The sequence below is a fragment of the Neoarius graeffei genome, chromosome 14 (assembly GCF_027579695.1).
Source record: "Neoarius graeffei isolate fNeoGra1 chromosome 14, fNeoGra1.pri, whole genome shotgun sequence".
In the NCBI taxonomy this organism is placed as follows: domain Eukaryota; kingdom Metazoa; phylum Chordata; class Actinopteri; order Siluriformes; family Ariidae; genus Neoarius; species Neoarius graeffei.
Window position 1 is genome coordinate 40164021 of NC_083582.1, and position 16239 is coordinate 40180259.

A 16239-nucleotide genomic window follows, 5' to 3' on the forward strand; every position below is an offset into this window, starting at 1 on the left:
GAGGGGGCTGCTGCAATGACTGGGGGGAGGTGTGTTGAAGGAAGGAGAGATGGCTGCAGTGAGGGGGAGGGACGTGGGCTGGTTGAACCGGTTGAAGAAGAAGTCATTCAACTCGTTCGCCCTCTCCACTGTCCCATCAACGACTCTGGTCTTGGTATTGTAGCCTGTGATGGTTTTCACACCTTCCCAGACCTCCCTCGTGCTGTTCTCCTTCAGCTTCTGCTCCACCTTTCTCCTGTAGCTGTCCTTAGCTTCCCTCACGCAGCATTTCCACCTCCTGCTGTACTGCTTTCATCGCCTCCCTGTCCCTGCTCCTGAAGGCGGCCTTCTTCCTGTTCAGGACAGCTTTGAATTCCTGTGTTACCCATGGCTTGTTATTAGGGTAACACTGTACAGTCTTAGCGGGGGAAACCACGTCTGCACAGAAGTTGAGATAATCAGTCAGACAGTGTGTCAGCCCCTCTATGTCCTCACAGTGTGGGCTAAGCAGCACATCCCAGTCAGTGATGTCATAGCAGTCTCTGAGGGCATCTTCCATTTCAGGGGACCACCTCCTCATTGAGCTAGCTGTTGCAGACTGCCTTTGAACCAGGGGGGTGTACTTTGGCTGTAAACGAACCAGGTTATGGTCAGACTTCTAGTGGGGGGAGGGGTGTGACTCTGTATGCATCCCTCACATTAGCATACAGCAAGTCAACTGTCCTGTTGTTCCTTATTGGACAGTCCACAACCTGGTAAAAAGTAGCCAAAGTAGAGTCCAAAGTAGCGTGATTAAAGTTCCCAGAAATTATCATAAATGCCTCAGGGTGCTGTGTCTGCAGCCTTGCTCTGACAGAGTGAATCCTCTCACATGCAGCGGCTGCATCTGCCCTCGGAGGGATGCAAACACAGATGGTGATCACGTGACTGAACTCCCTCGGCAGATAATATGGCTGCAGGCTAAGGGCCTCTGCATGCTCTTGCAACAAGGCTTTCGCAGATAGCTTTTCGCAGACAGTTGTAATTTATCGTTGAGCGGGGAGTAATAGGCGTGCGCGATGTTATTCACCGCCACAATGCAAGGGGGCGCGAAGTCGCTAGGAGTAGTTGGTGGGTGTGGTTAGTGGAGTGTTTATCCTCCGGTTACTTATAATGACTAGAACTGGAGTCGTATAGATGTACGTACTTCCTCACTTCCTCGATCAACCGCTCTTTGTGCTGCTCCATCTTCGCTCGTGTTTTTAAAAATGGCGGTAGTGAAAACAAACCAAACCGGGAAAGTAGGGAAGCGGAAGTGCTTGTACAGCGGATGTAGAGTGGACCAATCAGAGCCCTCTTGTCTGCGAGGCTTCTGCGGTGGTCACAATTTTTGGGAGGTGCGCGCAGAGCGTCTGCGAAGGGGGGGGGGGGGGGGGGGGGGGGCTACGCAGACGCCATCTGCGACGTCATCTCCGAGGACTGCGTTGTCAGCATAAATTGGCCTTAACAGCTAGCAGCTCCAAGTCCGGGCAACATAAAACCGTCTTTACAGAGATATGTCCCAGGTTACACCAACGGTTGTTCACATAAATGAGTCCCCCACCTTTGCCTTTCCCGCATGCTTTAGTGTCTCTGTCGGCTCTCACAGCAGTGAATCCCCGCAGGTCCACGTTAACATCCGGTACAAGGTGTGTTAGCCATGTCTCCGTAAAGATAAATAAGCTGCTCTCCCGATAAATCCGCTGATTGTTCAGTGCGGATAGCTTGTCAACTTTATTCGGCAGCGAGTTCACATTCCCCATGATAACGGAGGGAATGGATGGTTTGTAGCGCCGCCGGTTGTCCGCTAGCTTAGCTCCGGCTTTGCAACCCCTGGATTTCCTCCTCAGCTCCGCTGGGATGGGGTGTCGTATCCCGGCTCGTCCCATTGTTTTCAGGGCCAGCAGCTCCTCTCTCGAATAAGCGATAAAACTGGCTCCTGGTTGCGTGTTAAAGTTAAAAATATCCATGTAATACAAGTAAAACACACTGTCTTTGTAAGAGCAGAAAAGTAAAAAAGGTGTGTGTGGGGGGGAGGGGGGAAAGTTTAAAGAGCTAAAAACTACAGAGCTACTGGAGAGGCAACCGTCTCACACGGCACCCCACTACTACATCAATATATCACTACTATATATGCTACTTTGTTCACTGGGAAAGAGAAAGACGCGTTGAACACCTGAAAGGCTACTAAAATTTCATTAGATATTCTTCACGCATACGTACAACTTGTAAATTACAAGAGAAAAACATACCAACGGACATCGAAAAGCTGGAAGTGTGTGTGTGTAATAATTATTCACAGAATAAGAATTTCATTGTACTGTGCAACACTGTCTCAAGTACATGTATATGAATAATAATAATAATAATAATAATGGGTGGTGTTGAGTGGTATATCATATGTTCCATATCTTGTCTTTGACTCGTTTAATATCATGCTAGCTGAATGGAATATATAAAAATAATGTTACTCAGTTCTGGGATGTATTTCATATGAAAAACGAGTTTTTAAACACGAGATAAACTTTATATTTTCAAGCAAACGTGATTTTCTTTATATTATAATTGGATACAATCACTAGCAAAAAGTACTCAAAACTTATCGAAACAATTCATCAATATCCTCACAAGTGAGGGAAAATATGCTACTCAAATGTCCCAGATGCAGCTCATATGAAAAATACAAGTAGCGTATTTCCCAGTAAAAACACATTTGTCCATAAAATATGTAAATAACATTAAAGCCATGATATACAGGCAGCTTTTTGAGGAGATGTAATGGATGTCACATGCAACATTAAACTGAATGAAAAAATAAAAGCTGGTCATTACATCTAAGAAGACAAAAGGTAGAAGCAAAAAAGGGGGAGGGGAGGAATTGGTTCATTTACATGCAAAAGGCTCTGAACATGCAAGGCACTTTTGGTAGCTTTGGAGTTGCTTTAAAAAGAAAAAAAGGGGGCGTTTGGGTTGGATTTTTTTTTTTGGTTCTCAAACCAAGACATGCAAAGACTGTTTAATGGAAAAAAGGCATTTTTTGCCTGCATAAATTATGACCATCCTAAAATTACATTTGGGGAAAGAATGTGACTGTACCGGTGAGATGTACCCAGCACGGATCTGATGCTCTCGATCCAGAGCAGCCTTGAGTTGGTTCTCTAGCTCCTGCTTGTGCTGGTTAGAATCCGTCAGCTGTTGGTGGCATGTCTCTAACTGCGCTTTCAGATCTTCTACCTGCAAAAGGCAGAAAGTGCCTTCATTATCTAACGATTATAATCTGATCACGGTAAATAAGCGGGCATTTCTTGATGTCATAGGTCAAGAATAGTTCATGCTTAGAAATGACTGGTAAGCTTTACGCTTTTCAGCGATTTACATTTTCATTGAACCATCTGGCTGATGCTTTTGTCCACAGTGACTTACAACAGAGGTGACTGTTAAAGTGCATATCACGGGTAAATTCAGGAGCAAGATCAATGTAATTCTCTTATTTTATATAAAACTTTGGTCAAATATCTGTCACATTTTGCATTTTGTGCAATTTTTTTACCTTGCGCAATACCAGAACATTTCAGTTGAAATCAAGCCATTTGAGGCGAACTGGTCCACCTCTGAAAAAAAACTTGGTGTTTGGATTTCCCGGGAAACACTGATTTTCGTGACGTCGTGTGCGGGACGCCTCCCTCTGAATCCTACATCAGCGCTGGTTTGTTTATGAGAAAACGACCTGGTGGTTTTCTGCAAATTTCTTCAACGTTATCATGTAATTATTAAAATGGTTAAACAGACGTATCGTAGGAGGGTGTAGCAACACCAATCTTGATGGGATTAGAACTCGTCGTTTCCCAAAAGACCGGACAATGAGAGAGAAATGGCAGCGCTTTGTGCGAGGCACCCGGAAGCTGAGGACCAAGCAGAGCCGAGAAAAAGGCCAAGAAAATCGGCAACTCACAAGTTGACTGTTGCCAGGGTAAGAAATAATTCTGGCATCTCGTTATATTCTTCATCCAAAGGTGAAGTAACATTGCGCTCAGGTGACAATTCCATATTTCAATGCAAAACCGCTCGCTGCTAAACTCTGTCTACACAGGCTGTGCACTGAAACCGTCCAAAGCTCGCGCAGCCTGCTGGTGCTTCCGCAGGTGACGTCACGAATCTGGCTCCAGACTCCCTTGGGATTTTTCCAGACGCGTTTTATTTTATTTTTTTTCTGCTGTAGACAGATGGCCTTGTGCAAAATTATCTTTCTGGATGAGTGTGTAAAGGGACATGCTTTCATATAAAAAAAAAAAAGAAAATTGGTCCAGGATATGCACTTTAAGGCTCCAACAGTTACCTGTTCACAGCACCATGATCAAACTCACAACCTTCCAATCAGTACTCCAGACCCTAATCGCTGAACCACTGCAGCTCTCAGTTGTTTGATTAACAGTTTATGAGGAATTTGGTTTGAAAAAATAAATAAATAAAAACATGAATCTTGTCCTCAAAATGTATTCCTTATACTTATCACACCTCTTTTTTTTTTGCAATATGAGAAAAATCACACTGAACACGAGACAGATTCAATCAATCTGCAATATAGCTGATCGTTTTCCAAAACATAAATCATAACTTTCTGATATACATTCAAACGCACTACTTTTAAGAAATGTGAAGTCACTTAAAAAAAAAAAAAAACTGCAATATAATTTAACAGAATTCCCATCTCAAACTCCACCATACTTGAATAGCTAAAAACAAATATGTACAACACACTCTTGTTACTACAGTGTTAAATCACTAATAATAAAAGACATAAGAAAATACACAGACAGGTTCAAGAATGATCCAGTTTTCAGCTTTTCACCACAACTGAGACAAACCTGCGGAACATACCCCCTTTTTGTAGCTTTCTAGTAGTTTTTCGAGCTCTGCTGTCTCTCTGGTCCTCAGTGCCGTGGACAGTGGTACTCTCCTCTCCTCTCTGATTGGAGTTTTTTCCACCTGCTGCCAGCGCTGCTCGATCTCATCCTCCACTTTCTGCTGACGCTCTAGTGAGGGCGGACAGACGCTGCCCACATTCGTGTGCATGCTCTCCAAGTCCATCCTGCTGCTGTCAGGAGAAGGTTCGAAGGACAAGCTGCCAGTCACACACTCGTACCTCCTCCGCCTCTCCTCCCTCCTCTTGCTGCGTTCGGCGTCGCTAAGCTGAGCCTGGAAAGCGTCGGCTTCGTGGGCCCGTTGCTGAGCCAGGGCCTGGGCGATGGGCCTGAACTCGGCCCAGTCGAAGGTTTTGGAGCGTCCTTCACGCCGTCGCTCTCGTGCTCGACTCTTCCTAGGCTCACGCTCCACAGATGAGGCCTCAGAGGATGGAGAGTCCTGAGTGACGTCGGGCCGTGTAAGACTCTCCAAGGGGCCAAAGGAACCATGTTCAACTGTCAGGCTGACCAATATACACAGACTTTAGCTTGTGGAAATTAATCTCTCCTTACACATACATGAACAAAATAAATGAATGAAAGAACTGATACACAGGTCACACACAAACACTCAAGTATACGATGCATCCCGCTAAATTCTGTTTTCTTCAAGAAAACCAATATATAAGCAATATATGCCAAGTGTATAATTCATGGACCAGGCATTAAAGGAGAACTGAAGTCATTTTTAAACTTGGTTTATTTCTTAATTAATGTGTTATTCAATTACGTTTTTGGGTTTCGTAACCTTATACCATGACTCATATTGGCAACTAATTGCAGTTAAATATTATACTTATTGGCCTATTCGGTTTTTTAGCCATGTTGAATTTAGTTTGTTTGGTCCACGGCAGGCGTCGCTTCTCCGCGCGATCTTCATCAGACTTGGAAACGTGCAGTGTCAGCGCCGCCATTTTGAAAACAGTTTTCCAAACGAAATATTGCACAAAAACGAGTTTAAATGACGATTACTGCCTACTTTTTTTTTAAAACTTTCCTGATTGCTATCAAAACAAACAAAACTTCCGGCTTGATTACGTCAGCATTCGAAAGAGGGTGTGCGCGTCTTTTGACAATGTTGGCAGATGTTGGTCACTTTCCCTGTGTCTGAAGTCGCTCCCTACTCACTATATGGAGCACTTGCATGTGACGTCACATCCGCTCCAGATGGTAGACAAACGCCATCTTGTCGGTTAAACGCCATATTTCCGCCGTCTTTCCGACACTGACTTTCATTATTTTTCGCCGAAATATTTAAATATTACCGTGCCACAATGCTGGAGAGTTGCATGGCATATAAATGCCACAACAGGAGAGGTCAGAAAACGGGAAGTTAGTTTCATAGGCTGCCACGGGACCCTGACAGGCGCGCAAAATGGATTGCTGCTATCGGCCGGGCCGATCCAAACAACAAGAACAAGGCATGGGTACCGACTGGAAGGAACGATCACTGGCGCCTGTGCAGTGACCATTTCATCTCAGGTTCGTCATGTATTTATTTCAGTATATCCATGTGGTTATTTGCAGCATAAGTTTATGACTTGCTCTAATAAAAAATTCCGGGAAGTGGGAGCCTGAGAAAAGGGTTGGGGCGGGGTGGATTGGGTCTTTAGCGGTGTGGTACGAAAAAAAACAGTAAAGAACTTATAAGAATTTACCACTGTCTTAGTAGTAAATCCTTATAAATATAAAGATAAATCCTTATAAGGATTTATAAATAAATATATATGCCATGTATGATTCAACCATAATCGGCTGGTCAGTGCTATGCTAGATACTACTGATATATCTAGCATCAGTTCTAGTGCTCAATACTTAAGTGACTTACCCGTCCAATGAGGATTGTTATTTTCTTCTTTACAAGATGCCACATCTTAGGGGGGCTGACAAATCCTGAATTTCTGTAGAGATAACTGTCCAAAGATTTATAAGCACGCAGTGCTTCACCACTGAACAGCGAGGGAAAGTTGATGAGGTAATTATACACGTCTGGGTATTCCACCTCTGGCAGTTCAATATCCACTGACATGGTCGTGAAAACTACATCCGGTAAGCCATAAGGGTCACTAATCTGTAGATCGTTTATTTTAGACATATATCTAGTTATCTGTTCATTAGAAAAATGAGCCGTGTAATCTGTCGGTTGAAATTGATCCATTCTGTACACGAGTGCAGCAGTATTCAGCTGTGTCGTTTGCCAACAAGATGGCGGCTGTTAACTTTCCGGTCACGTGACTGCAAGATCTCTATAGGGCACTACATAGTGAGGACGCCATTTTGTAGTGCTGTCCGAAACCTTAGGATTATTAACACCCTATACAGTGCACTCAAAGTATCCCACAATGCATCACGAAAAGTAGTGTACAACAATGATCACTAACCAAAGCAATATATCCAATCATGCATTGCAGTTGCACTGAAAAATCAAAAGTCTCAAAACAGGAATGCACTGAAAATTCGGCCACTGAAAATTTTTGGTCGAAAACGGCCCAAAAGTGCATTTTCGGTTTTCGGCCGAAAGACTTTTATCGCCGAAACAGGATGTTGTGACAAACAAAAACCACGGCCAGCACGCGCTTGTCTGGATAGGGGCCAACATGTCTGCGGTGTGGACGTATTTCAATACATCTGAGAAAGACCCACGGATAGCGATTTGCAAAACATGCAACATTGAAATTTCAAGAGGGGGTGAATCTGCAAAGAGTTTCTCCACGTCGGGTTTGATTTATCACCTGAAATCCAAAACATCCCGATTGCCATTCTGAATATGAGAAGGCGGCGGCACAGAAAAGGAAAATCCCTCCGAGCACGCCCACTCCGTCTGTGGCGGATGCATTTGAAAAGGCAAGAAAGTTTTCCAGTGATGGTGCCAAGGCAAAGGGCATTACACAAAAAATTATGGAATTCATTGCCTTAGATGATCAGCCGTTCTCTGTCGTAGAGGATGTGGGATTTCGTAGGCTGATCGAGCACATTGAGCCCCGTTATGCCACGCCGAGCAGACGACATTTCTCAGACGTGCGTTTACCTGAGCTGTTTAATGTTGTTGCAACTCGTGTCCATGAGCTTATAGCTGCAGATATTTCAGCAATCAGTTTCACGACAGACATATGGAGCGCAGACGTCAGCCTCACCAGTATGCCCAGTCTGACCGCACAGTGGATCGACACAGATTTCAAGCTGCAAAAGATTCTGTTCCATCCACAAGAGTTTAGAGGGTCACATACAGCAGCAGCCATTTCTGATGCATTTCGCCAATATGTTCGACACCTGGCATATCGAACGATCTAAAGTGCATGCCATAGTCAGTGACAATGCAAGAAATATGGCAAAAGCGATCGAAGAAAGCCAGCTGAAAGAAATATGGTGCATGGCCCACACACTACATCTGGTTGTGAACGAAGGAGTTTTGTCTCAGCGCAGTGTAAAAGACGTATTGGCTATAGGCAGAAGAATTGTTGGCCACTTGAAACATTCTCAGCTGGCCTATTCCCGCTTACAGTCTATGCAAGATCAGTTGGGAACACCAATAAAACGGTTCCAACAAGATGCGAGTACACGGTGGAACAGCACTTATTACACGTTGGAAAGCCTCTTCGCGCAAAAGCGAGTCTTGGCTGCATACAGCGCAGATCACGAGCTCCCCGCGACATTCACTTCACACCAGTGAGTCTTAATAGAGAACATTCTCCTTCTTCTTGCCCCCTTTGAGCAGCTAACTAAAGAGATCAGCTCCTCTGATGCATCTGTAGCAGACGTTATTCCTTTAATTGCAGCACTAAAGTGTCTTTTTTTTTTTTTAATATATATTTTTGGGGGCTTTTTTCACCTTTATTGGATAGGACAGTGTAGAGACAGGACAGGAAATGAGCAGGAGAGAGAGACAGGGAGGGATCGGGAAATGACCTCGGGTCGGAATCGAACCCGGGTCCCCGGATTTATGGTATGGCGCCTTAGCCACCTGAGCCACGACGCCCCCACACTAAAGCGTCTTCTAAGCAAAGAGGTTGAAACGGACCATGGAGTGAAAACAATGAAAAATACACTCAGAGTCTGTCAGCACACGTTTCACTGAGATTTATTCGGATCCTCTGCACCTCATCGCGACTGTACTTGATCCGCGTTATAAAGATCGTTACTTGGATGTGGAAATAAAGCAGCGCGCACGAGAAACGATCCAGGAGACGGAGAAGCGCACAGTGCAGGAGAGGGACAGCAGAGCGCAGAAAAAAGGACTCATCTCTCTGCACCAGATGAGGCGCATGCACCCTCGTTGTCTGATATGTTCAATGAAATCCTGCAAGAGAGTGCCTCAAATAACAGGTAGGCTATACTGTTCTGACTTACTATATATGTGACTATCAGATGACTTTTTGTCAGCTAGAATTTTTTTTTTTTAATTTGACAAAAATGTTTATTTATGCACTACCCCTATTTAAATAAAATCTCTCAAATGTCAGGCAGATGACAAGTTCAACTGCTCAACAGTTATGGCCCTTTTCCACTACCCTTTTTCAGCTCGCTTCAGCTCACTTCAGCCCGACACGGCTCGCATTTCGACTACCTCAGAGCAGCACGACTCAGCTCGTTTCAGCCCTACTCAGCACCCAAAGCTCGCACGGTTTTGGAGTGGGGCTGAAGCGAGCCAAACCGAGCCGAGTGGGGCTAGGGCCGTGAGCAGACACTTCCCTGTGCACTGATTGGTGAGGAGGAGTGTCCTCACACGCCCACATATGCCCCGCGAGCACGCTGGGATCTGTAAACACCGTAAACCTGGAAGAAGAAGAATTACGAATTACGAGAATTTCTGAAGCCTTATGCGCCTCGCCTCAACTATACGCTCTTGCCAGTATCTGTTGGCGTTGTCGGTGACAACAAGCCACAGCACCAAGATCAGCAACACTAACGACTCCATGTCCTCCATGTTTATTGTTTACTATCCGGGTCGTGAGACTACCGCTTAAAAGATCACTGATGTCACTGTTTGTGCCGCCTAATGACATCACGTGACGTCCACCCACTTTTGCTAAAGGCCAATTTATGCTGACAACCCAGTCCTCGCAGATAGCGTCGCAGACAGTGTCTGCGTAGCCCCCCCACCTTCGCAGACGCTCTGCGCGCACCTCCCAAAAATTGTGACCACCGCAGAAGCCTCGCAGACAGCGTCGCAGACAAGACGGCTCTGATTGGTCCACTCTACATCCGCTGTACACGCACTTCCGCTTCCCTACTTTCCCGGTTTGTTTTGTTTTCACGACCGGCATTTTTAAAAACACGAGCAAAGATGGAGCAGCATGAAGAGTGGTTGATTGAGGAAGTACGTACATCTGTGCAACTCCAGTTCTAGTCATTATATTAAAAAAAAAAAGTTCTAGTCATTATAAGTAACCGGAGGATAAACACTCCACTAACCACACCCACCAACTACTCCTAGCGACTTCGCGCCCCCTTGCGTTGTGCCGGTGAATAACATCGCGCACGCCTATAACTCCCCGCTCAACAATAAATTACAACTGTCTGCGAAAAGCTATCTGCGAAAGCCTTGTCGCAAGAGCATGCAGAGGCCTTAACTCCACCCAATGTGTCCACCCACTTCCAGCCAGCACGGTTCAGCGCGGTTGTAGTCGAAATGCAACTCCAACAGCCCCGCTCAGCTCGACTCAGCCCAACTCAGCACGGCATGGCTCAGCCCAACTCAGCCGCGTTGGTAGTGGAAAAGCAGCCTTTGTTTTCCACTTTGCACATCTGCAATTCTTGGTGCATTTGTTGTTGTTAAAGGCCTACAGTTAACACATGGGCTATGGCAAGCTTTGTTTTGATACACTATTATGTAGTAGGCCTACAGAAAAAATATTGTTATATCTTTCAGCAGTTGCACTTGTTCTGAATGCACTTTGTTGTAGTAGTCCTACAGAGAAATTTTTAAAATGCACTTGACTTAAATGCACTGCGTTTTTATGAGAAAACATATTTAATTTTACAATCTTTCAGCAGGCCAGTCAGCTATAGGCCTGTATTATTATTTAATGTACACCTGAGTGGGGTCAAGTTAAACATTTCATTTTTAATTGTGTTTTACACTACCATTCAAAAGTTTGGGGTCACCCAGACAATTTTGTGTTTTCCATGAAAAGTCACACTTATTTCCCACCATAAGTTGTAAAATGAATAGAAAATATAGTCAAGACATTTTTCTGGCCATTTTGAGCATTTAATCGACCCCACAAATGTGATGCTCCAGAAACTCAATCTGCTCAAAGGAAGGTCAGTTTTATAGCTTCTCTAAAGAGCTCAACTGTTTTCAGCTGTGCTAACATGATTGTACAAGGGTTTTCTAATCATCCATTAGCCTTCTGAGGCAATGAGCAAACACATTGTACCATTAGAACACTGGAGTGAGAGTTGCTGGAAATGGGCCTCTATACACCTATGGAGATATTGCACCAAAAACCAGACATTTGCAGCTAGAATAGTCATTTACCACATTAGCAATGTATAGAGTGGATTTCTGATTAGTTTAAAGTGATCTTCATTGAAAAGAACAGTGCTTTTCTTTCAAAAATAAGGACATTTCAAAGTGACCCCAAACTTTTGAACGGTAGAGTATATTGTGCATTGTTGTAATGGTCAGTGCTAATAAATATTTTCATAATTTTGTAATTGATTTATTCTTTGAAGCATTAATATTAAATTTACGCAACTGCAATGCCTTGATTTTAGTGAGGTTAGTACACCGTCATAGCCATGAATGCAATGGTAATAATAATTGGCAGTATAATTTATTTCGGTGTTTCGGCCTTGGTTTCTTCATTTTCAGTTTTGGCCAAGAATTTTTCATTTCGGTGCATCCCTAGTCTCAAATTTGATTTAATAAAAGGCAACTGCAAAGAAGAAAGTATTCAGCGTTGATTTAAAAGAACTGAATGATGCAGGTACTTTTGTATTGATTAAATGTGGGAGATGCGCTCAAAATAATATGGATTTATCACAAAAATACATGCATGTGTTTATTTTGAAAACCCACCAGCCGACTGATCTGGCACGTTTTAATCGTGCGACAGTAGTGACGTAAGTACCAGCGCGACGGACTAGTGTCCGAAAGTGTTTTTTTCATTTTACCAATGAGCTCATTATATAGTCCTCTATATAGTAATTCCCTATATAGGTAGTAGTGAACGAGTGAGCGATTTCGGACACGGGGTTTGAGTTCCGCTGTACGATTTACTTCTGTCCTACGATGTCTCGCACAGATCTCAACGAATCTAGTTTACGGCCATTGCTTTGACATATGGACTGATATATTACATAGCATATTTTAAACACTCATAACTTGCTATAGCAGTGACAAAATAGCGATCAAAAATGCATTCCTATATTTAATAAAATGAGAATTAGAATTTTGATGATTTAAAAAAAAAAAATTTGCCTTCATGTCTCCTTTAAACAAACATCGCTACGTTCACACTGCAAGGCTTAATGCTCAATTCCGATTTTTTTGTGAAATCGTTCACATTAACAAATATATGCGACTTGTATGTGATCCTCAGTATGAACGAAAAGCGATCTAAAAGTGTTCCGCATGCGCACTGCAGGATACGACAACGTCACACGCAGTGAGCATGGCCAGTGTTTACGGAAGTAAAACCGCCCGGTTGCGGTATGACCCATCCAATCTAGCTTGAATAGCTGCATCCCCCCAAATGGAAATCAGCTCCCTAACCTCTGCGTCCTTCCATTGAGAAGATTCAGAACCTTCACAGCCCGAAGCGTCCCTCGCATTGATGTCATGCGCAGGGGCGCAGATACGTTTTTTGAACTGGGGGGGACAAAAAACTGGGGGGGACAAAGCTGCCAGCAAGCCAACCAACCCCAACCCCGATATGCCTGCCAAACTTGTTGTGGGTTACCATAGCAACCAAGCTCGAGCTCGCAACCTGTGCAGTCTGCGCAGCTCAACCAACCGAATATCAGTCTTTGTTTTATGTGAGTTGTTGCAACTATGTATACACTGCTGTGCACCTCAATAAACCGAATGGTAATTAGTCTTTTGATTTTTCCGTGAGGTTTGCCTTATGCAAAGAAAGACAGCATAGACGTTTTTTCCTCCCTATAAGTGGGGGGGACCGAACAAGGTGAATTTAAATCTGGGTGGGACGAGTCCCCCCCTCTACCTGAGCCCGTGATTATGCGCCATGTTGTTGTAACTTTTTTTGAGACCCGCCGCCTACTTCAGCGCAGAATAGTGACGTTTGTGGCTTGTTGATGACGTGTAAGTCGGATGAATGCGACCTGGCGGTTCAGACTGAAGTCGCATATGAAAAGATCGGATAGGAATCGGAATTAGGACCACATATCCAAACGGCCTGGGTCGGATTTGAAAAAATCGGATCTGTGTCGTTCATATTGTCAATAAAAGATCGGATACAGGTCACATACGGGCGAAAAGATCGGATTTGAGTCACTTCAGCCTGCAGTGTGAACGTAGCCCATTAGTACCGTCTCTGAAGGAGGACAGTATCGTCTTGTCCGATTTTTGTCCTGCGGCATCACTTGACCTGAACTCTTTACTACAGCTCTTTTTGTAGTCTCTCTGTTACCCCTTTTCCACCAAATCAGTTCCAGGGCTGGTTCAGGGCCAGTGCTGGTTCACAACTCGTTCAACTTGCGAGCCAGCTGAGAACCAGTTTGCTTTTCCATAGCTCGCGGTGCTAAGGGAAGACGCGTCATTACGTCGCTGTATACGTCAGTTACATCGCTACGTTTGCATAAACCTTGGCGCGAATATCGAAGCAAAAACACGGAAGAAGCAGCAGCAGCAACGGCTGACTTTGCATTTGTACAGCTGCTGCTTCTCGTCGCTTAAAAATGGCGATCTTTCGCGGTCTTATTGTTGTTGGTCTTAACAACTCCGCCCCCGCTGACGTAAGCGGTTCTTTCCTCTGGCCCAGCAGAGAGTTGGTGCTAGCCTGGAACCGGTTTTTCTGGCCCCAGAGCCAGTTCTTTGTCAGTGGAAACAGAAAACCCGGTTCCAAACTAAGCACTGGCCCCGAACCAGCCCTGGAACTGCTTTGGTGGAAAAGGGGCATCAGACTTTGAACACATCACCAAATACATTCTTACAAAAGGTCATTACATGCTGACACAGGAACCTTATAATCCACCTCAGAACCAGTTTTTGTTTGCCCAATCTAAAAGCCAGGATACAGGTTTCCACTGTTACCAATGAGTATCATGGCTACCATAAAAACACATCTCTGTACTTCACTTCTCTGTACAGATGACAGTACCCACTAGAGGGTAAAAATAAATGGTGTCACAATAATACTAAAAAACAACAACGAGAATAACTTTGAAAGGTGGCCACATTTCCACCAGTGATGGTAACAGATCCTGACCTTGCAACATCGGGTGCTGTGGAAGGTCGAACATTTTTCATGACAGCCTGGATCCAATTGCGGCGGATTCCAGCAGTCATGGCAGACAAGGTGTGCACTCCCTCCTGGGTCTTTAAAAAAAAAAAATTATATTATTGTAATATTTACATGGAATGTTTCAATCTGCTAACTTCATCTTTCACAATATTAAGATAGTTTTGATGTTTTAATTTGTTTCATTTATTATGCATAGCAACACAAATAAATATAAAATGCTAAAAGGCTTGAAGGTCAAATCATTAAATCGAAAAATACATGTCAAGCCTACCAAAAATATAGTAATATAGTAAAATGGTTTAAAAAAGTTTAACCAATTACACACGTGATGCTTAGTACATGTCCTTACCTGAAGTACTTCCCTATAAACTCGTGAAATTATTCTACTAAGCATAAGAGGTAAATTCCACATGAAATACTTACATGAATTTGGAAGCCATAGTTGCGTTGAGCTTGGTACTCTGTAACGTTATAGCATGTGCTGAGGTCAATTTCTCCATCTAGATCTGATGCCTATTAACAGAAAGATGAAAAAAAAATGAATTAAAAGAAGAGCAACAAATACATGAGTCACATAAGTATATTCCACTGCATGGTGTGTGTGTGTGCACATGTCTTTGCAGGGAAAAAAGCTCATAGTTTGGGTAGTTTGTTCACATCAAAATGAAGATGCATCATAGCAAAAATTACCTCCTCAGCAATCGAATCCTTATAATATCGTAGGCTGTGGTCCGTCAGTACAAACCAATACTTCTTCCACTGAAAATGAGGGGAAAGAGTGATTGGCTCATTAAATCAGCATGCACGGACGGAATAAAAAAACCTCCCTTGGTTGTTTAAGTACATACATGGTCAGGAACACCTTTAACTCTGCTTTTCAAGCCCATAAAAAGAGCAAAGGGACCGTAACCTTTAAACTTTTACCCACTGAAGCAAGACTATCAAAGCGTAGCTGTGCCCTTTCTAAGCTCCAGTCAGTCCTTTGAACGTGATGCAATTGAAGCAGCAGTTGTTCACACGACTTTGATAAATGCACCAAACAGACCATGAATTTTATTTAAAAAAAATTAAAAAAAACAAAACAAAACTTTTTTTTTTTTGGGGGGGGGGGGGGGGGGGGGTGAAGATGCTCAGTCTAAAGTATACCTATTACAGGGAAACGAATTAGCCTGGCTATAAGAGGGGAAAAAAGATTCAGTGTGACTAAACCCAGGATGTGCTTGCACATGTTTAATGGCCACTGCTTGATTTACAGGTTTGGCAAAAGCAAAAATTTTGCATAAATTTAAGTTTCTGACATAAAAAGATACATGAGGCGTCAGGTCCAATCTCATGAGCTTGAGCCTTGGCAGCCCTTAAAGCATGAGCATAACGCTATGCAGTAAGAAAGAAAGAAAAAAAAAAAAGATATGAAGCCTGTGCAGCAAACGGAGAATGTTCGTCAACACATACAGATAGTGTCACTGCGTTACACCCATAATATATACAGGGTATCAGTATACCAGTGGGAATATACTGAGCAAAATCCACAGAAAAAAACAATACAGGAGCTGAGAAAATGCAGAGAACGTGTAAAGCATCTTATCTCATTATCTCTAGCCGCTTTATTCTGTTCTACAGGGTCGCAGGCAAGCTGGAGCCTATCCCAGCTGACTACGGGCGAAAGGCGGGGTACACCCTGGACAAGTCGCCAGGTCATCGCAGGGCTGACACATAGACACAGACAACCATTCACACTCACATTCACACCTACGCTCAATTTAGAGTCACCAGTTAACCTAACCTGCATGTCTTTGGACTGTGGGGGGAAACCGGAGCACCCGGAGGAAACCCACGCGGACACGGGGAGA

At 43.7% G+C, this 16239-nt stretch overlaps 1 protein-coding gene across 4 annotated transcripts in view; it reads right to left on the reverse strand.

Moving 5' to 3' along the window:
• Nucleotides 1-16239, reverse strand: part of mprip (myosin phosphatase Rho interacting protein) — an 88405-nt gene that overhangs the window by 25526 nt on the left and 46640 nt on the right. For all 4 annotated transcript variants that reach the window (XM_060939643.1, XM_060939642.1, XM_060939644.1 and 1 more), the window contains exons 11-15: nt 15080-15148; nt 14813-14902; nt 14354-14463; nt 4876-5422; nt 3094-3231 (exon numbers count right to left, since the gene is read on the reverse strand). In XM_060939643.1, the coding sequence (XP_060795626.1) occupies nt 3094-3231; nt 4876-5422; nt 14354-14463; nt 14813-14902; nt 15080-15148 (954 nt within the window). The remainder of the gene's footprint in view (nt 1-3093; nt 3232-4875; nt 5423-14353; nt 14464-14812; nt 14903-15079; nt 15149-16239) is intronic.